Here is a 22,432-nt window from a genome sequence, read left to right on the forward strand (position 1 = left end):
TGGAGTTCAGTTTTGAATATGGGACTCTGCAATATGCCAGACGGAAGATGAGATGCTGTTCTTCAAGGTTACACTGGGCCTCAAATCTCAGATGGACAGGTCAGAAGGGGAATGAGAAAGGGAACTGAAGAGGTGGGCAATGGGAAGCTCAAGGCCACCCATGCAGACTTGACGCTTGTGCTCTTCAAATTTGTTTCCCCAAAGTACATTGTGAACACCAAATGCTGTTTACTAAAATGGAACGAGTACAAGAACATCGTTGCCCCATCTGGAAAGCCTATTTGGATCGCAGAGGGAAAGGGTTACATTTTCTGCGGCTAAATAGAAAAGTGGTGTAACATTGGAACAGGAAGTCACAAAGTGAACAGTCAATCCCTTCAAAATGCTGATAGTGTGAAGAGGATATATCTGATCTTTAGCATACTGCAGTCAATGTTCACAATATGGCCTGCTCTACTCTGCAGAAACCGAATACAGATTGGGTAGTCACTATTGGAACACCTGCAGTATGTCCACAGAGGTGTCCCTGAGATTTCCATTAATTCTCCATCCTATTCTGACCTGTCTGTCTCTCCCTCATCCTCTCTGCACTTCTTTCTCTGTCTGACAAAGAATCATGTTGACTCTATTTCTCATCCTGCCTGACCTCCTGAGCACTTACAGCATTTTCTGTTTTACTTACGGATTTCTGGCATCTGTCATTACTGTGACTACTTTTGTAACTGGCTGTATCTTTGTGCTTTTAATAAGGTATTAATTCAATTAATAAGTTATTAGCAAGAATGAACTTGTAGTTTTATTATAATTTTTATCTGGGATTTTTCACAATATGTGGTGTTAGACTCTACCTAGTGGTGGCAGAGTGGTATAACAGTTACATAACGGTTATCACCTTTCCATGCTTCACTGGCTAAGTGTTAAACAGGCTACGCCTGTGTGCCTTCTCTTGGCCCTTTGCTTATCTCAGGATTGTGGCTGTATCTCAGTATTAAAGTGTCAGTTTCTGCAAAAATTGCCATTTTATCTTTCTCTTTTCCTGAGATTCTTTCCTTTAGTTTCATATGCGCTGTATCTGCTAATTTTGTTTAAACTTTAAATAAATGATCATAAAGCAACAAGTTTTCCCTCATTCTTGGATTCCTAAAAGAACCCGCAGATTGAAAAATCACCAGATCCGACAACATCAAAAGGAAACAATACATTTCTTACCTGGACTGTCTGATGGAGGTTGATGGCTACAACTTTCTTCATGCAGTCTTTTATCATCTGAGAAGTAAAGAAGTTGGTCTCTCCTTTCTTATCAACCGTAATCTTCCTATAGTCCTCTAAAAGAATTGGACAAATGGCTTTTGTGGGATGAGTCATGTAAATAGGGCCGTCATAACCAATCATCTCACTCATGTAAGGAAGGGCACCACAGTGGTCTAGGTGAAAATGGCTGGAAAAGACAAAGATCATTTGGTGAGCATTGTAACCAATTGGTATTTTGAAACCTTTCAAAAATACACTTTATTCATTATATACAGTAGTAAAAATGGGATATGGCATCATCTTCATTCACTTTATGAGCATAACATTACATTTGCTTATAACTTGTTGACACAGTGTAAGTGTAACCATTGATTCAATCAAAAACATTTTGTCAATAATATTTTTATTATATGCCAATCAACTATGTTTCTGGGTTTTCTTTCGGATTCAGTGATAGATGGGCTTTATAAAGACATTCCCCCCAGAGCCTTTGCAGTGACTGCATGAAGGTTCAGTGCGTCTCTCAGCAAATACCCCTGCAAACTGGAATGCGTTAGATGCCAGTGTTTGGTTCTGGATAATGCCTTGCATTGGGCAGACCAAAGTAAGCCTTTCATCGTGTAATGACCTTCCAGCAGTAAACATCCCCAGAAACTGCCCACAGGGCACAGTCATTAACTACTCAGCTGCTTGGGATGAATCTTCACAAAGACCAATACGTCCCTTTGCAGAACTTCTTGGCAAACACACAGACCATAAGGAGATGGCGGGGGGGGGGGGGACCACCTCATCCACACGGCAGCCACTTCAAGAACAGCGTGCGGTGAGATTGAGACCCCAGGAGTGCACGAACCATCTGACAGGGAGGGTCCCTCTCACCATGGTCAAACAAGGTCACAATGCATTTTTGAAAGCTGTGATGATGGAGCATTTTGTCAAATAATATCTAATCAACCAAGTAAAATGCTTGCTCTTAATGCCAATCAACTACATTTCCAGGTTTTCTTAAGGATTCAACAGTTTCTTCAAACCGTATGGTCTAAATAGCGGACAACTTAGAGGTTGTTAAAAAGAAGCAGAACTTGAATAGAACTAAAAATCTGCTGCAACATACTAAAATAGGCTAACATTTTTGAAATTAAATCTTCTGGGACTAAAATCCTTAACTGAAACAGACTGCTATCACATTAAGCAAAATATTGCCACTGTTATATATCTGAAATAAAAAAAACTAGAAAGCATTAGAATTCTTAGCACATGAAGCAGTGAAAAGGACTATAGTCAGAAACTATTTCTCCTTCATACCTCTACAATGGTTCCAACAATCCAATAAATTTGAATTCAAGGGACCAAAAGTTACCTGATAATGACACAGTCCAGAAATTCTGTGAGTCTTCCATTCTGGGTTATGTAAGAGAAATCAGGAAAGCGTCTCTGAAGAAAAAAACATGAAAATACCAAATAATCATGGTGTAGTTCACAGAACCTGATAGATCAGGAAAACATTTTGTGAGGTTTGGGGATGGGAATGAGGCCATTTAGCCCATCAGATCTCTGTCTGGCTTTTTAGCAATCTCACTAAACTCTCTGTTTCCTCTGCTTCGAGGGTTCATCCACAATTCTGAGAAAGTGCATTACCTCTTGTGAAAAAGCATTTCGTATTCTAAAAACCTTCTGAGCTCTTTCCTTACTCTTTTAATGACATTATTGTTGGGAAATACTGTTGGTCTTCCCTCAAGTTCAAATTCAAGTTTAATTATCATTCAACCATACCTGAATACAGCCGAATGAAACAGCGTTCCTCTGGGGCCAAGGTGAAAAACATACACAGCATAGCATAAGGCACACAGCACATTCAAGATAGCAAGAACACAATTACACAAAAAATATTTTACAGCCCAAGTCCCTGAGTGACACGTCCCGCAAATTGATGGTGCAATTCCAAACAGCCGGTAGACAAACACACAAATGCAATCCAGCTGATCATTCCACCAATTTGACACTGGAGGGAAGCACCAATGGTGCTCAAATTAAGTGACAGATCAGGAAGGCGTCACTACAACAAGTAATGATATCCCAGGCCAGAAATGGCCCGACAAATCAAGCTAATTCCTGTTCAACACCAAATCTGTGCCACTGCAGTAGCTGGGAATAATCCAGTTCCTCACATGTCCTTGGTTGACTTCCTTGAAGTCATTATTACCTAGTAAGTATACTTGGAAGCTTACATCCACCTGACACAGCTAAGATGTACTCTGTTTTCAAATATTCCAAGTTCACACTTGCAGACTTTCAAATGGAACAAGGCACTCAAGGATGTGAAAACATCCCCTTAGCATTTTGGACAGTGGAAAATCTAAAACTGAAACATTTATTTAAAAAATATAAAGACTGCATAGAACTACCTTGAATCTTGTGATACAGAAACAACACAGGACTCTCAAAATCCACATTTTATATAGAAACCATGTTGAAAATAAAAAACTCGTTAAAATTAATTTTTATTCCCAAAGGCAAATATTTTCTTGCTCAGTAGGATTCTATATACTGGCTAATACCTGGGTAATAACTTTCTCCTTGCAAAATGAAGTCAGAGGAAGGTGACCCAAATGAGCTAGAAATGATAAAAATCCAATCTCCATTCTGTATGCACAGAAGGATATGTATCAACAAATGCTAAAGAAATTGGTTTCATCAGTCACAATAGCAAAGGAAAGATGTACCCAGGATATGCTGGAGGAACTCAGCAGGCCAGGAAGATCTATGAAAAAGAGTAAACAGTCGACGTTTTGGGCCAAAGCCCTTCATCAGGAGTGTGGGAGTGTGTGAGTGTGTGTGCACGCGCGCTGCTTTGGATTTCCAGCATCTGCAGATTTCCTTGTGTTTTTGATATAGCCAGAGTTCCCTTCCTTTGTTGTATTGTAAAACTGGTTGTACACGGCAACTGAATCAGGCTCTCAGCATGCATCCTTGCTCCGTGTAAAGTAACGGAAGAGCAGCCACAATCAATATATCACATCAGAAGGTTCACTTCTACATACACTTGAATTTTCATTACATTCCCTTAGTGAGTGAGACTCCACACCAGAAGCAAAAAACACACACACACAGATCTATTTCATTCGTTCTTGCACTCTCCCTCTCCCACCGAGTGAACAAAACTGGAGTCTTTCTCAGATCACCCTCCCAGTTAGAAAGGCATAGTGCTCTCCCGACTGCCAGCACCACAGTCGGACAAGCTGCTTTAAAAGGCTTGTGCATGCAGAGGCCACTCAGCTCAATTATAATGTCTCTGGTACCTTGAAACATTAAACCTAGAAACACTGCCCTCCCACCTTCCCACTGGGGGTGCAGTGGTCCAAGAATTTCATTCTTGGGGAAGAATAACAAAAGGAAAGATAAACCATTTGAACTCTACGCTGCCCATCACGTTAAAGTACCAGACGGTGTATAAGACGATTACAGCTTTCTTGTATTTTCTTTCCACTTCAATAACTGCATTCACTTACATCATCATTAAACCCCATGTGCATTCCGCAATCCAGCATCACATTTTTCCCACCGATTGAGACCAATATGCAGCTACGGCCCACATCTTGGCCAGCCCCTGAAAAATAAAAAAGCTAGTTGTTTTTATGAACTTACTGCACCATGAATTCCATTGCATAACTTGGCTTAATGTGGGATTTCTTACCCAGGGGCGTGACTTTTATTTCAGGCATTTTATTCCTGGTTTCCCTCAGCCAGATCGAAGTGAAGTCAGCCACTCATCCTAAATTTTGTAAATCAAGATTGTAAAGTTCAAATAACACAATAAAAGCAAAACACAACATGAGCTATCAGTTGGTTCCCCTGCTGTGGCTCTCCTTGCAGACTTGGACAGGAGAAGATGTGTCAATATACTGAGGACTACAGAAAGAACAGTTTCTCCATATCACTCCTATAACCTTTTCAATTTTTTAACAACTTAATAACCATATTTAGCATATGAAAATGTATATACATAATTGGTCCACAGAACTATGAACTGCAACACAGCACTTAACAAGTGGTGAAGTAATATAATTTAATAAGAGTACAAAATTATTTTCACAAACACAAGGGATTCTGCAGACGCAGTGTGTCTTTGCTTAAAATTATTTTGATGCTGTCAAATCTGGTGTGATTTCCGATCCTCAGGTTATTTTAGGAGGTGAAGAATGAGTTGAAAAACTTGTTGCTTCACAATTGTTTATTGAAAGTTTAAAACAAAAAAAAACAGGCACAGGGCACAAATGAACAGGAACTAAAGAACTGAGAGAGCTAAAATAACTAACACAAAGATAGTGATTTTTGCAGAAACTGACACTTTTATAACGAGGTACAAGCAAGTTCCTGAGATAAGAGAGGGCCTACTGGAAGACACACAGGTATGGCATGTTTAACACAGCCAATGAAAAATGAAAAATGATAAACTGTTATATCATTTTACAAGTCAAGTCAAGTGACTTTTTATTGTCATTTCAACCATAACTGCTGGCACAGAACATAGTAAAAATGAGACGACGTTTTCCAGGACCATGGTGCTACATGAAACAATACAAAAACTACACTGAACTACTGAAGAAAAAAAAACACAAAAACTACACTAGACTACAGACCTATCCAGGACTGCATAAAGTGCACAAAACAGTGCAGGCACTACAATAAATAATAAACAAGACAATAGGCACAGTAGAGGGCAGTAGGTTGGTGTCAGTCCAGGCTCTGGGTATTGAGGAGTCTGATGGCTTGGGGGAAGAAACTGTTACGTAGGCTGGTTGTGAGAGCCCGAATGCTTCGGTGCCTTTTTCCCGATGGCAGGAGAGAGAAGAGTTTGTATGAGGGGTGCGTGGGGTCCTTCATAATGCTGTTTGCTTTGCGGATGCATGTCTATGATGGCGGACCAGTAGTACCACCAGTAGGTGGAGTCTAACACCACATATTGTGAAAAATGCAAGTTATATGTTAGTGAAACTACAAATTCAGTCTTGCTAAAAACTCATTACTTCAATTAATACCTTATTAAAAGCATAAAGAACAGGAGATTCCAACAATGCTTCCAATGGAACTGACTATTCTAATCATATTTTTTTCACAAATACACTTCATAAATATTTAATCTTGAAATACTGATGGTTTCCAACCTTAAAAATTACTAGTGTGATATGAGTGTGAAAACAATGGTGATAACTTTCTACATTCTTCTTCTTTTTACATTTCACTGTCTTGTTACCTTGTGAAAGCCAGTGGAGATAATCTTTTGACTGTGTATCATCTGAAATGTCAGAATCTATCAAACTTCCTCAGTTCCAGTGAGGGTTAAAAGACCCAGAGCTTGAGACAAAGGAAACTTTGACAGTTCAGACAGAACCTTTGGAGTAACGAAAGCCTGGTAGTATTTCATCTTGAATCCTTGCATCCAGTCAAACGATTAACCGGTTTTGTGTTATAATGTATTTTTGAGCCTATTAGCTCTCAATCCAAAATATATTTATCTGATTACATTGCTGTGAAATAAGCATTGTTCAAATCGGAAGCATTATATATTTAAAACTCTTAATACGATTACATTCTCCTGCAAGCTCCCTTCATGCACATAGTACAAATACCACATGTGGTGGGTATATGCTTAAATCTCAAAAGATGGTGAAAGCCTATGAGCTCTACTTTGGGTGGCAACCAAAACAAAACATGGGCTCCTCACATTTGTTGCGCAATATGCACTGTCAGTCTGAGAGTTTGGCTCAGAGGTACTCAGAAGTCAATAATGTCCGCTGTCCCACTGATATGCCGAGAGCAGAAGGATCATGTGACAGACTGTTACTTCTGTCTGACCAATGTAGCTGGTTTCTCTACTAAAAACAAGAAATCCTGAGTACCCCAGTCTCCCTTCAGCCATGAGACATGTGCCACATGACAACAGTCTTCCAGTAATGAAGCCACCAGGCACATGGAGTCTAGAGGAGGCAGACAAAAATGCCATGATGCACGAGCCAGCAATGGAAAATGACACTGATTCTGATACGGATTTTGAACCCTTTATGTCGAGTGAGCCTCATCTGATGACTCAGTCTGAATTAAATGACCTGGTCAAAGATTGGGTTTGTCAAAGGCAAAAGCAGAATTACTAGGTTCAAGACTGCACTGTGGAATCTGCTGACACCAGACACAAGCGTTTCTGTGAAGGATTTCGATATTTGAGACAGATGTCCAGAATAACTGATGCCAAGGTTAAGGAAGGCATTTTTGCTGGTCCACAAACCAAACAGGTCATCAGTAACAGACAATTTGAAGAACTTCTAATGGGATTGGAGAAAATCACATGGAAGGCATTCAAGGATGTTGAAAATGTTCTTGGCAACTACAGAGCCCCAAACTTTGTGCAGCTGGTTGACAAGATGCTTCAAGCATACCAAACCATGAAGCGCAACATGTCACTAACGATTTATTTTCTTCCCTGCAAATCTTGCAGTCAGTGACATGCATGGTGAAAGGTTTCACCAGGACATTGTGGACATGGACAAACAGTATCAGGGCAACTGGAATCCATCAATGCTGGCTGATTATTGTTGGCCACTTAAGCGAGAAGCCTCAGATATTGAGTACAAATGTAAATCATCATGAAAACGTTTTTAGTTTAGCTGAACTATTGCAAAGCATTAGCATCATTGTGCAATTAAACACATTATATTCAATAAAAGTTGATTTCTTTTTTCCCCAAATTTCTAAGTAATACAAGTGGTCTGAAATTATGTGTTCAGCTTCAAGCAATCTATCATAACCACAAAAAAATTCTGACAATGCAACATTTCTAAAAAAATTTTCTGTCCAATGTTATTAAATGATTCCCTAGTACAATTAGACTGTTGACCTCACAATCTACTTTATTGCCTTGCAGCTTATTGTTCACCTGCACTGCATTTTCCCTGTAGCTGTCATACTTTATTCTACATATTTTATTGTTTTACCTTCTTCTAATCAGTGCACTGTGTAATGACCAGCATGCAATACAAGCTTTTCACTGTCCTAACCTATTGTACGTGACAATAATAAACCAATTCTAGGTTCCAAGGAATGGGGAGGATATAAAGAGAAATGCTGCCAATCATTGCATTACCTGCAGGTTAGGGAATAATTGATGGCACCAAATAACTTTGTGAGAAATGTAAAAAGTGGTGGAATCCAGGAATCCAGTTCTGTGATCCAAGAAAGTCAGACGCGACCTAAAATTCACAACAAATGTGTTTTTCAGATTAATATTCAGAGCACTTAAGCAGGGAAATAAAATAAGTTTATCTTCACAGTTTGCCCACCACCCCGTGCTGCCATCAGTGAAAATGTGGAATGTACACCATCACCTCCCCGGCCGGCCGGGGCGCTTTGGGCTGTGAACAGCGCAACAGGAACGTCAGATTTTCCCGTTAACTGGAGGATCGCGGCTCTGGGCCGCTCTCCCCGCTGCGCACTGGGCAAACTCAATGACAACATCCCCCTCCCATCCTCGACGGCAGCCCCCCGCTTCAGGCCTACCTCAAGCCCGGCGAATGTTACGTCACGCTGATTGACCCGCTGGAAAGCCAATAGGATCACCGATTCCGTCGGACCGCTAGTGATAGGGCAAAAGGGAGGGGGTGGGCCTGGCGACGGGCGGCTTCCGGGTTGAAGATGGCGGGCGTAGAGCCGTTCAGGCTGAGTGAAGTCCTGGAGTCATTCAGGAGCTGCCTGACCGAGAGCGGGGAGCTGGTGCAGGAACATTACTTGGACGGATGGAAAGGGCTGGTGAAGTGAGTGATCTAAAAGAATCCTGAAGCCAAAGGATGCTGGGAATCTTAAAATAAGACCTGAAAATGCTGTGGAAAACCTCTGACTTTGACTTGAAATGTCGATCCGCAAACGTGGACTAACTCACCCGCTGAGGTTTTCCAGCATTTTCCGTTTCTGTCTGAAATAATCCTGTCCTTGGAGCTGCTTGATGGTATCAGGGCGAAGTACAGTATGAGTTATTCATCGTGCAGACTATGACAATGAGCGATTATTAGGAGGATGAGAGGGTTATGCCATTTCTGATTGTGTCTGAAGTATTTTGAATTAAATTTTTGGATGCGGGGTTCGTTAACAAGATCGGCATTTAATGGCTGGCCTATACTGTCTTTAAAAATGTAGTGGGGAGTCGCTAGTCTCTGTGATGAAGGGGGTATGTTCACTGTTGTTAGGTAGTGAGTGCAATTTTCAGATTTAGCGACAATGACAGACCGGCGATTATTTCCTCGTCAGACCCGGAGATGCTCTGGATCAGGGGGTTCCCAACCTGTGGTCCGCGGACCCCTCGGTTAATGGTAATATAGATGATAATGTTCCCACCAGCCTACTCCCCTCGCCCTCGGTGATGGAAGTTTCAAGTTTGGAAAGGGTTTGGGTAGCCCGAAGGAGTAGATGTGGTGTACTCTCTGTACTGGAACTAGGGTATGCCGGCAATGGGAGGTGTGAAAGTTTAGAATGACCAATTAAGGTTAATGACGTGAGCTGTCTCGTTCTAAGGTGGGGTTCAACATTTTGGGTGTTGTTCAGGCTGCATTAACCAAGACTACTCACTGTAGGTAGTTAAGAGTACCGAGGTGAATTCCTCCCAGTTGAAAACCCGTGAAGCAACAAATTGTTGTAATGTTTTTAAAATGTAGACATTTAAATGAAGATATAAAATAGAGAAGTTTTCTCAGTAATATTTGAGTAACATTGCTTCTTTTTACAAATGGGAAAATCTGCAGCTGCTGGAAATCCAAGCAACACACACAAAATGCTGGAGGAACTCAGCAGGCCAGACAGCGTCTATGGAAAAGAGTATTGTTGGCATTTTGGGCCAAAACCCTTTCTTTGTTTAATTCATTTATTCAGGGTTATATGTAAAAGTATGTGAATGGCATACGTCATTACGCCACTGTGTCATATGTGCACGCTTCACTAAAAGTAAAAAGCACAGGCGTATATATCCTGCTGGGCTCCTGCTTTTTTCTTTCAATTAATTTCTGCAGTTACAAAACATAACAGTGGCAACGAGTATGTTTTAAAACGAACTCGTGACAACTACCTACCTGTAGAAGTGCTGCACATATTTTTTCTTTGCAAAGGGAAAGAGACGTTCAAGTTTTTTTAAAAATGCAGCACTTTTTTTTCCACAAGGGGGGAAGGTAGTCAAATAAAAGAAAGGCAGAAAACGGACAAAATTCATAGGTTGTTCATAAACAGTGAGTACTGGGTGATAGTGATACTAAGAAATAAAAGCAGAAATGGCTGGCTACATCAGAAAGATAGATATGTTCAACTGCACAACAGATAACTGCATGTTGTATACTGAGCTAATTGAGCAGTATTTTCAAGCAAATGAAATAGCCAATGAAAAGCAAGTGCATTAGGTGGGAAGGCATGCAGTTTACTTAGAAGTTTGACTGCTCCAACTAAACCACCCAAAATGAGCTTTGCTGATGTGAAAGTAATACAGCAACATTTAGACCTGAAACCATTGTTGATTGCAGAAAGTTTTAGGTTTCATAAATGGAATCAAAAAGAAGGGGAGTCCATTTCACCATATGTGGTTAAATTGAAGAGATTGAACATTGCCAGTTCAGTGATAGGCTTAATGATGCACAGAGAGAGTGCTTAGTTTGTGGAATCTTACAAGAAAACATTCAAAGATGGTTTCTGACTAAAGCACAACTCACATTTAAAAGAGCAGTTTAAGTGGGTGTATTAATGGAAACAACTGCCAGAGATACAGTTGTGTTGTGGTCAGGAATGAAAGTGAGTGAACAAAATTGCAACATCTAAACAGAAACCTTCCTGGACAGACAAGTTGTGTTACCATTGTTACCAAGCTCCCATACACAAAACCAATGCAGATTTAAAGGTGAAATTGCAGAAAATGCAACAAAGTAGAATGCATAGAAAGAGCATGTGTTGGATGGACAAAAATAAATGGACTACACAGGGAAGAGGAAAAAGTCGAGCTGCAGTTTCAAAAAGAGCCCTGATCTACATGCCATTGATGAAAAATCTGATGATGAGAGTGACACGGGACTGTGTAGCCTTCAAATTTACATTGTGAAAATTAACTACAGACAAGCAATATGGATTTCAGCAGAAGTGAATAGTGCATAAATTTAAATGAAATTGGACACTGGCTCAACTGTTTCAATCATTCCACAACATGAGTTTGATCAGCATTTCAAAGATACTGACTGAACTGAAGCCTGCAGATATTCAACTAAGAACCTGTCTAGAGAAAAGGTAACTCCCATGAGAATGACGTTCTTAACAGTGAATTACAACCAACAAGCCACATTTGTTTGTATGTGGTTAAAAACAGGAAGCCAGCATTGTTGGGCTGTGATTGGCTGTGACAACTACAACTTGATTGGAGATCCATCCACTGTTTGCATGCCACATCCTCTGCAATAGTGTCAACTGAAAGCAAATTAAGAAAGGTACTGGATGATGCCACAGCAGTGTTCAAGGATGTCATTGGAAAACTCAAACATGTCAAGAGTGAAATAGTGTTAAATAAAACTGCCACACCCCAGTTTTACAAAGGTCATCGGGTTCCTTGTACCAACCAGGATAAAGTAGCCAGTCAGCTAGATTGCATGGAGGCTGAAGGAACTCTTTCCAAGGTTGAGTGGAGTCCATGGGAACTGCGCAGGTTGACTCTGTGGTTAAGAAGGCATACGGTGTATTGGCCTTCATCAATCATGAGGTTGAGTTTAAGAGCTGAGAGGTAATGTTGCAGCTATATAGGACCCTGGTCAGACCCCACTTGGAGTACTGTGCTCAGTTCTGGTTGCCTCACTACAGGAAGGACATGGAAACCATAGAAAGGGTGCAGAGGAGATTTACAAGGATGTTACCTGGATTGGGGAGTATGCCTTATGAGAATGGGTTGAGTGAACTTGGCCTTTTCTCCTTGGAGTGACAGAGGATGAGAGGTGTACAAGATAATAAGGGGCATTGATCGTGTGGATAGTCAGAGGCTTCTTGCCAGCGCTGAAATGGCTAGCACGAGAGGGCACAGTTTTAAGGTGCTTGGAAGTAGGTACAGAGGAGACGTCAGGGGTAAGTTTTTTACGCAGAGAGTAGTGAGTGCGTGGAATGGGCTGGCGGTGGTGGTGGAGGCAGAAATGATAGGGTCTTTTAAGAGACTCCTAGATGGGTACATGTAGCTTAGTAAAATAGGCTATGGGTAAAGCCTAGGTAGTTCTAAGGTAGGGACATGTTCGGCACAGTTTTGTGGGCCGAAGGGCCTGTATTGTGCTAAGGTTTTCTATGTTTCTATTCTCCCTAATGCAAATCAGAAGTCTTCTTATTACAGCAGAGGTGATCCAAAGGGAAACCAGAAAAGACCCCTCACTGTCTCAGATTTACATGGCCACCCAAAATGGCTGGAAAGTGTATCAGATTCTCCAGTTCTCCCATTTTTACCAGCACTGGGATGAACTTAACTTTGACAGAGGTTGCCTCATGTGGGGATTAAGAGTTGTTCTACCACCAAAGCTGAGAGCTAAAATGTTGAAGAAGAAGCTACATGCCGTCATCTAGGCATGGTAAAAATGAAAGTACAAGCTCGAAGCTTTCTCTGGTGGCCTGAGGTAGATCAGCAGACTGAGGAACCTGCCATGCACTGTTTGGAATGCAAAAACATCCAGCAGGTGCCAAGAGCAGTGCCTCTCCATCCTGGAAATGACTTGTATTGTCCTGGCAGAGGATTCGTGTGGACTTTGCCCGACGATTCATGGGCACAACTTTCTTAGTAGTAGACAATAGACAACAGGTGCAGGAGTAGAGTAGTAGATACAGCTACAAAGTGGTGAGAAGCGTTCCCAACAACCTCCACGACAGCCTCGCATACTGTTGATGTGTTGAGAAGCCTCTTCTCAAGGACTGGTGTTCCAGAACACTTAAGCAGCGACGGTGGATCACAGTTTGTTGCAGAACAGTTTCAGTCATTGCTGAAAATGAATGGAATAAGACATATTACATCCACACAGTACCACCCAGCTACAAATGGCTTGGTGGAAAGAATTGCCCGGAGACTAAAGAACACACTATGAACGATGTCAGCAGAGCACACTACACTATCACTAAATCAGAAGCTCGCCAATATCCTCCATGCATATGGCAATGCAGCACACTCCACAACTAACAGCTCACCAGATATGCTGTTCCAGGGACATCCCTTGTGTTCACGCTTGGATTCTCCTCGACCTCAATCTCAGAAGGAGCATGCAGGACGAACAGCTGAGACAAATTGAAGGCTCCCCAAACAAGGACGTTCAATGTTTCACTCCTGGAGGGGGACTACAGTGGTAATTAAAAGTAGGTACCTGAAAAGATTACGGACAGAACTGGACCACTCTCCTACACATGGAGGTTGCATCTTGATATCATCGGGAGAACACACATTGATCAGTTGAGGACAACTGAGTGAATTGTTGGAGAGGAAAGGTGTCCAGAGCTGTTAGAACCACTTACTGAAGTCCCAGAGTCGACTCCTACAACCATCACAGCCACATGTCACTCCTGCTAAGCGGAGTGATTCTGCCCAGCAACACCCCCCCCCCACCAATAAAAAATCAGGAAAGACTTTATTCCACAAGAATAAGAAATCCTCCACAGAGATTAAATCTTTAGGCCTGAATGTGGTAATTTAAAATTTACTGTGCTGTGTCATGTGTGTTCTGTATTTAATATTTCAGTAATATTGTAAATATATTGGTCAAGTACTCTGTGTAAATAATTCATTAGGGGTTACATGCAAATTACGTGAATGGCATACGTCATTTCGCCACCACATTATAAGTATGTGGCTCATTAACAGTAAAAAGAAGCATTGGTGACCATTAGGGTCCTGCGAATGGTTTCGGCCTGAAATGTCAACAATACGATAGTTGCTGCCTGGCCTGTTGAGTTCCTCCAGCATTTTGTGTGTGTGTGTTGCTTGGATTTCCAGCCTCTGCAGATTTTCTCTTGTTTGTAAAAAAAAAAAAAGAACTCGTTCCCCTAGGCACCAGTCTTTTTCTTTTGATTAGTTTCTTCAGCAACAAAATATAACAGCTTATATTTTTGTATAATATTTCTCTTCGCGGATCTGCCAAAATTTGTGGTTAAGGAAATAACTTGAGAGGGGACGTTGCTGAAATGTAAGAATTTCATCAACAAATCTGTCCACAGCAAGCTCCCACAAATAAAACTTATTAATCACTGAGGGATATATCTTTAATAGTTGATTGTCATAACTGTTTTTTCCTAATAAATTTTCATGATTTGCATAATGTGATTTATTTTCTCTCTAACGTACCAATGGAAACTAAATAAATTTGGAAATTTCTTGTAATAGACTTAAGTAAATAGTTTATGAATTTGGGAACCATATTCTGCTCAAACTTATTGTGCACTTCAAAATCTTTAATTTCTAATATTAATTTTACTTTTGTATTTCTACTCTGAATTGTCTTGGTAGGAAAATCCAATTTTAAATTCATTGTTTGATTCTTTTTTAGGTTCATGAATAGCCTTGGTGCGGCCTTTTCCTTTATTTCAAAAGATGTGGTCACTAAAATCCAAATTCTGGAAAACTACGGATGTAGTGAAAGGGGCCAGGAATATAGAACAATTCAGTCAATGGTGAAGTATGAGGTTGACAACAAGCTGGTGGACCTGAAGAAGCGAGGTGACCATTGGGATTCTGGCTGCCGTACTCTGTTGCGACTACACCGTGCCCTCAAGTGGCTGCAGCTCTTTCTGGAAAAGCTGCGGGTGGCCTCTGATGACAGCAAAACTTCAGTCTTGTGTACAGACGCCTATAATGACTCCCTGGCAAACTATCATCCCTGGATTGTGCGCAAAGCTGCAGTTCTTGCATTTCATTTACTGCCAAGTCGGGCAGACTTTTTTGAAGTTATGAATATGGGCACAACAGAAAAGGTTGTGGCCACACTCGAGGAAGCTGTCCCACTCATTTCTAAGACCTATGACATCACACAAGATCTGTATGCTCAACATGACCTGCTTGATCTACCTTAGATCTGTTCTTTTTTGAAGAGTACTACAATAATAGCACCTTTGAATGTTTTAGATAGTAAACTTTATTTTATCAGAATCACTTGACCAAAGGATAGGTTGTAAGTGTTATTTAAAAAGTAAGTCTTTCATCCATATGTTTAAATAATTAGCCTTTCTGTTTGGGGGGAGATTCAAGTCCAATCAGGATTGGCAGAGTGATGGAATTTTCAAGTACTTGAATTGCTGAAGTGGAGTCGCTACACTGCTTGCTAAAGGGTCTGCACCACAGAACAGAACTAATTAGATAGCTCTCTGTAAGGTGGGGGTAGCAGTGTCCAAGGTGCATGTTTTTCTGCATCAAAAGATGGTAGTTCCATAACACTACCATCTCTAATCTTCAGCAAATACCTTCCGGAAGGACCTTGGTCAGGAATGGCCTTTCTCAGAACCTTTTTCCATAAGTCATTTTGCCTGTCAGCACTTTGGTGGAATGCTTCTTCAGGAGCATTTATATTTAAATACAGTTGAACAAATAATTTAAAATATTTTACCATGGTCCTTCCAGGAGATTTTTTTAGCGACATTACATTTGAAATGCACCAAAAAACTTTAATCTCTGTAACTGACCACATTCAATTGCTGTTCAAGTGAGAAGTAATAATTTGGATCTCCCTCCCATTTTCTGTACTTCTAATGGTGTAGACCTACTGATGTCCATTTCCAAGGATGGCAGAAGGTCGTACTTTGAGTGTTTATTGTTTGTATGGACGGGGTTGGTTTAGAACCTGTGCGAATCTGGAGTTATCTGACTCAGTTGACTTCAGGTTGAGCATTTACACACTTAGGAACTGGGAGAAATGATCAGGCCTGAGATCCGTGGCTGATGGTTTTTTGTCTGTCTGTCTTATTGCATCTTCTTCAGAAACAGTAGGATCAGGGCTATCATGGCAGTGTAAGCCGTGAATGAGTTGGAGCATTTCCCTATACAGTGATAACTCAGCAGGTCAATGTGAGAAGGCGGAGCAAAAATGTGACTAGATTTTGATTTGTTGGCCTTTCAGTTTGTAAGTTAATAGAGCTTCCTTCTCAATTGCTCCTGGCAGTTTTAGGTGACCTGCTGGAAGGAGCGTTGAGAATCAAAACACTGCAGGTGCTGGAAATCTGATCAGGCAGCATCTGTGGAAAGAGAAACATCAAAGGCCATTCATCAGAATAGGACCATGTTCCGATAAAGATTATCTGCCCAAATGTTCTTGACATATACTGACTGATCTGTGTATTTCCAGCATCTTATTTATATAGAAGGTACCCCCTTTCCAGTTCAGGTCTGCTTTAAATATACAGTATTTTGTTCATTGTCTGCTGTGAGATTTAAATGGCGTAAGTGAAAGAGACCTCACTGCATAAGCACAGAAGATCATCTTGAAGAATTTGCTGTGACACGTCCTCTCATACTTGTGCAAGGGAAATGTATGGAGCTTAAAAAGTGTGGGTCCTCATAATGTTCCTGCTGTACACTTTGTTGTATACTATGGTGGTATAGTTAACTCTGTCAGGTAAGACAAAAAGGAATTGTGCTTACAGTGCATTAATACCTAATATGTTTTTTTGTTATCTAACAAAAATAAGCTCTTCCTTTCTGTCTTTTCCCCCATCCCAACAAACATTGCTGCATCCTCTTTTTGGTGGAATTCTTTGGGCACAAATTTCTCTGTCCTATTTCAGCAGCTGATTTTCATGTGAGCCAGGACAATTCTACACACAAAGTGACATTACACCTCGGCAAGACAAGTCTACCTCCTTAAGCTGCTGATTAACAAATCAGCTTTGATCTAGTTTTAGTCCTGACCAAGAACAATAGATTTTGCATTGGGCTGTGTGAAGGGGGTGCCCTTCACCGACTGGTCCCTGGAAAAAATTAAGCAGGATTAATGCTGGCAGAAGAACACTGGTATTGTATTGCAGTTACTGAACTTCGTAACCAACAACAGTCTGTCAGCGGGTAAAGGAGTGGAAAGGTGGCCACAGCTGCCACAGGCTCCTCCTGTTGGAAGTCACATTCTAGCTGGGTGGATCCATAATGAGCTCAGCTGTCATCTGATGTCTTCATGTGGGTCCAAAGACATTTTACCCTGATCATTGCTTGTTACCGGCGTTTAGGGCAGCGATGAAGGTCCTCCATCTCTGGCGGTGTTCAGGGCTTCCTTTGTTGTGTAGTAGCTTCCTGTCAGTTTTCACTACTGTCAGTCATGTAAGTCCCGGGTGGAGACTCAGGAATACCGTCACACTCAGATGTAGAAGGATTCTTCATTGCTGTTTCCGTAACAATTTTGTTTTACGAATTAGGGTTGTCAGCTCTGGGCTGAACCCCTGAACCTGGAGGACTGGTGGACCACTCTTAGTCTGGCCTCTAGCCTCTGACCTGTTTGGTATGGGTGACTACCGAGAGCCAACACATAAAGCCCTGACTCCAGCTCGCATAGCTCTCCGGGTCATTGAGGCACACAAGCCCCCAAACCACAACAAGGTTATGGTCCTCTTGGTGGATTTTACCCGGGGACAAGGGAAAAAGAAAGCTGCAATGTGAAGTAAATTTTATCTTTAATTCTTTGAAGACCCTAGGTGTTTGTTTTCCTATTCACATTTTTAACATTAGTCTTTGGTGGCTAATTACTTGTCAAATGCTGCCACCCCAGTGTACTGTTGACCTTCCATTCTAATCTTCAAACATTAAATATCTACAACCATCAATGGACAATTAGCAACATTTCTCTGTCATGAATTGTAGGTTTTAAAGTCAGAAATATTTTTAATATTTCAGGTGAAAACCAAATGTAACTTGTAGATTTTTTATTTGCAATATGAGTAATTATTTGCTGTATAAAAACAATAAATTATGATGTAGTTCATTCTGGCTTAGTTTATTGTAATTGCACAAACAATTAGGTCCGTCATTTTTGAGAAAATTAAATGGAACAGCATTAAAGCCCTCAATAGTGGTAAATTAATGCCATACATGTTCAAAGGTTAATTTTATTGTCAAAGTTTGCATGTACAATACAACTCTGGTATTCATCTTCTCCAGATAGCCATGAAATACAGGAAGATGTCTGTAAGCAAACAACGCGGCAACAGTTGCGTTATTTTTTAATTAAATTCAGGATCTGTCTGCATGGGAGAAATCTGACTTCCATACTGTAACAGTGAGATGGAATAGTGCTTCTAGATCTCCTACAATAACAGATATTAAGCCTACTGGATTCAATTTGAAGGAACATTCAAAGTAAATTTATAATCAAAGTACACACATGTCACCATGTACCACCCTGAGATTCATTTTCTTGCAGGCATTCACAGTGGAACAAATCAATGAAAAACTACAAACACTGACAACCAATGTGCAAAAGAAGGCAAATTGTGCAAATACAAAAAAAAAGTAAGTAAATAAATAATACCTGAGAACATGAGTTGTTGAGTCCACGCGTTGTGGAACAGGTTCAGTATTGAGGTGAGTAAAGTTTTTTATGCTGGATTAGGAGCCCTGATGGTCGAGGAGCAGTAACTATTCCTGAGCATGGTGGGGAGGGACCTAAAGCTTCTGTACCTCCTTCCTGCATAACCTGGATGATGGATGTTGTTTTCCTGCAGCCAAGATACTTTCCAGTGTGCATCAATAGAATGCCAGATGCAGTGTGTGATTGGAATAGGAACCAGGGCATAGAGCTTCATGGTGGGTGCACAATGGTGTAGCAGTTCGTGCAATACTCTACAGTGCCAGCTGTAAGATTAGGGTTCAATTCCTGCTGCCGTCTAACAAGTTTCTACATTCTCCTTTCCAAGAAGACATATGGTTAGAGTCAGTGAGTTGTAGGCATGCTATCTCGGCACAGGAAGCATGGTGACACTTGTGGGCTGCCCATCACATCTTCACTGATTTGATTTGAATCAAACTGTGCATTTCACTGTATCTTTTGATGTACATGTGACAAAGCTATTTTTTTTTCTTTCATTCAACCAGACAACAGAACATTTTAAATATACCCAAGGGTTTGAAATATTACTTGAGGTCCAGGTCCCCTGATCTCACCAATAGAAGAGGGAGTTGCAAGACCATTGTGGAAGAGCATGAAAAGCCAACGTGAAATGATTTAATAGGTGTTAACCCAAAATCCTGGGGAGATCACTGCCATTGCCTGAATAAGATGTCTAATTGGTCCAGGAACTTCGCTGAGATCTTGAAGCTCTTGGCAGCAGCAACACATCTGACTGCCTCCCCTTGCTTAGCATTATTATGTTTGGCGTCGTGTTTTCAGGATCTTCATGCGTTCCCTCAATAACAGGGCCTGCTCCAAAACTACCTCCTGGTGTGCTTCCAAAAAATAAATTGGTCTTCTACAAAAGGAGTAACCATCGAAGTTATTAGGTCAACAGGAACATATGTAATTTCACATTGAATTATTTGCAAGTTTATCGATGTCAGGGGTTAAAAATTTCTCTGTTCATCATGATGCAAAATGAAACGCCTAGTAGAAGATTGCTTTGCAGTGCCAGTGATCACCAATTCCTATCGCTGCCTATAAGGAGTTTGTACGTTCTCCCCATGACTGAGTTTCCTCCAGAAGCTCTGGTTTCCTCCCACATTCCAAAGACGTACATTTGGGATTAGTAAATTGAAGGCATGCTATGTTGGCACTGGAAGCGTAGTGCAATCCTCGCTGATTTGAATTGATGCAGATGATGCATTTCTCTGTATGTTTTGGTGTTCATGACAAATAAAGCTAATCTTCGATTTTTAAAAAAAATCTTTGATTTGGTTTAAACCAACCTGCAATTCGGCAAGTAACCAGTAGGTGGTAGAATTTGAAAACAAAACGAGAAAAGCTGAAAATCAGAATCAAAATCAGGTTTTCCGGTAGCAGTGCGTAGTATTACTTTACAATAAACTACAAGTTGCATTAAGAAATATATATTTGTTTTAAATGAAATGGCAGTGCAAACAAAGAGCAAAAAAGGAAAAAAACGATGAGGTAGTGTTTATGAGTTCAATGTCCATCCAGAAATCTGATGGTAGAGGGGAAGAAGCCGTTGCTAAAATGGTGAGAGTATGCCTTCAGGCCCCTGTACCTCCACCTTGATCGTGGCAATGAGAAGAAGGCGGTCCTGATGATGGGGGTCCTTAATGACGGATGCTGCCTTTTTGAGGCCCCGCCTCTTGAAGATGTCCTCTGCAGGTTGGAGAGGGCTAGTGTCCAAGGTGGAACTGTCTGAGTTCGCAACTTCCTTCATCTCTGTCCAATCCTGTGCAGTGACGCCTCCTTACCAGACGGTGGCGCAACCAGTCAGCATGATCTCTACGCCACGGTACGTCTGTAGAAATTTGTGAGTGTCTCTGGTGACGGCAAATCTCCTCAAACTCCGAATGAGATATAGCCACTGCCGTGTCCTCTTGGTAACTGCATCAGTATTTTGTTCAACGATCAGCAGGTCTGGATGCATCAATGGGAAGAGTCTCAGGTTTGAAAACCCTTTGTCAGACCAAGGAAAGGGGGAAAATTCGGTCTTCAATAACACAGATTTTAACTCCCCTGAATGTTACAGAACTCATTTATTCTTGCACCATCAGAATTAGCCCCTTTCCTCTATCCATCCTTCCCTAACCTCATACTGAAAACTAGCAGCTGCAGATTGTCTTTTTGTTCCAAGTTGGTCCCCCAGTGAAATCCACCATCAACATAAGACACTTCAAGTGCCAGAGGTACCTACAACTGAACTTGCTGTGCCACAATAGTAATATGGAAATAAAGACAGATCATCTTTCAAAAAGAGTGCTCAGATTATATTCAGTTTTGATCAAAGCCAGGTTGCCCTGATCACCAGTGCAAATTAAATACATTCCATCTTTGAATTAAATTGAACTGATCCTCACCAGAAGCACAGTGGGCTACCAAGGATAGTGTTGGACTCAACTGTATTCCCCTTAAAACTGAGTGTATCCAATGTGGCAGTTCAGTTGGACAAAGCTGCCATCTTCACTAGAATTTTACCCTATTAACATTGTACCTTGGGAAAGTAAAAAAAAAATCCAAGGAAGACAAAAAAGCATTGCTCTAGCATGGGAAACATCACTTCCAGGTTCCCTTTAAGACATTTACACTGACTTTGCTTCGTTACTGCAGGATCATAACCCTGGAATGTGAAAGTTAGATATTCATCAGATTGTTTAAAAGAAGTTTGCTTACTTGTCAGCAGGTTTTGCAACAAATTCTGTTTCATAAACAAATTATACCTTTTTTAAAAATCAGAAAAATATAAATGTTAGAAACATACAGGTTGAAATGTGCTTCCGAATGTTTGTTTGTATGGTATTACTTTATTTAGTTAGCTGCAAATATGGATAAAATCACATAAATTATGATGCTAATTTATTCCAGTTATGCTGTGCTGAAACTTTTGCATTGGCACCCAATCTGAGCTGGCATTTTCTACCAGGGGAAGCAAGGTACTCCTGCTATAGGGCCTGAAGAATCGACATGAATTCCTAATCTGCTGAAAGTACGTATGCACATAAGGAGAAAACTCCATGGAACTTGGCTGTGATGCCTCCTAAGAAAACATGTGCATTAAAAATCTGTTTCATTTTTTTCATCACTTGACAATCTATTATTATACCTAATGTAAATACAAACGTTTGTTTTACTTTCCAAAAAGCATTTCAATAAATGTTTACCCTCCCAATTCTGATATAAAGATCTAATTAGTTCTGTGATGTAAATGTAGTTAAGCAAAAGGGTTTCATTAAATGTTTACCCTCCCTATTCTGATATAAAGAAGTGGTTGAGGCAGGTTCGATATTGTCATTTAAAGTTAAATTGGTCAGCTATATGGACAGGAGAGGAATGGAGGGTTATGGGCTGAGTGCAGGTCGGTGGGACTAGGTGACAGTAAGCATTCGGCACGGACTAGAAGGGCCGAGATGGCCTGTTTCCGTGCTGTAATTGTTATATGGTTATATATGGTTCACTCAATCTGCGCTCACAAGGCACGAACTTCAATCCAGACAACATCCTTGTAAATCTCCTCTGCACTCTGTCTATTGTATCCACATCCTTCC

The 22,432-nt window shown here is 40.8% G+C and overlaps 2 protein-coding genes across 5 annotated transcripts in view; one reads left to right on the top strand and one right to left on the bottom strand.

Moving 5' to 3' along the window:
* Nucleotides 1–8,902, bottom strand: part of ints11 (integrator complex subunit 11) — a 36,788-nt gene extending 27,886 nt beyond the window's left edge. Inside the window, exons 1-6 of one of the 4 annotated variants that reach the window (XM_072245426.1) lie at nucleotides 8,803–8,902; nucleotides 8,390–8,495; nucleotides 4,946–5,023; nucleotides 4,761–4,858; nucleotides 2,612–2,685; nucleotides 1,210–1,438 (exon numbers count right to left, since the gene is read on the bottom strand). In XM_072245426.1, the coding sequence (XP_072101527.1) occupies nucleotides 1,210–1,438; nucleotides 2,612–2,685; nucleotides 4,761–4,858; nucleotides 4,946–4,973 (429 nt within the window). In that variant the 5' untranslated portion in view covers nucleotides 4,974–5,023; nucleotides 8,390–8,495; nucleotides 8,803–8,902. The other 3 variants (XM_072245427.1, XM_072245425.1, XM_072245424.1) reach the window with 3 other exon arrangements.
* A 27-nt stretch (nucleotides 8,903–8,929) lies between these two features.
* Nucleotides 8,930–18,215, top strand: cptp (ceramide-1-phosphate transfer protein). The gene is made up of 2 exons (XM_072245428.1): nucleotides 8,930–9,056; nucleotides 14,820–18,215. Exons 1-2 carry the CDS (start codon nucleotides 8,938–8,940, stop codon nucleotides 15,340–15,342), a joined length of 642 nt encoding a protein of 213 aa, XP_072101529.1. The 5' UTR covers nucleotides 8,930–8,937; the 3' UTR covers nucleotides 15,343–18,215.
* Nucleotides 18,216–22,432: the final 4,217 nt, after the last annotated feature.

The sequence above is a fragment of the Mobula birostris genome, chromosome 27 (assembly GCF_030028105.1).
Source record: "Mobula birostris isolate sMobBir1 chromosome 27, sMobBir1.hap1, whole genome shotgun sequence".
Taxonomy (NCBI): domain Eukaryota; kingdom Metazoa; phylum Chordata; class Chondrichthyes; order Myliobatiformes; family Myliobatidae; genus Mobula; species Mobula birostris.

Coding starts and splice junctions, on each gene's coding strand:
- cptp (XM_072245428.1), top strand. CDS start 8,938: ATGGCGGGCGTAGAGCCGTTCAGGCTGAGTGAAGTCCTGGAGTCATTC. Junction 9,057..14,819: donor GGATGGAAAGGGCTGGTGAA/GTGAGTGATCTA, acceptor ATTCTTTTTTAG/GTTCATGAATAGCCTTGGTG.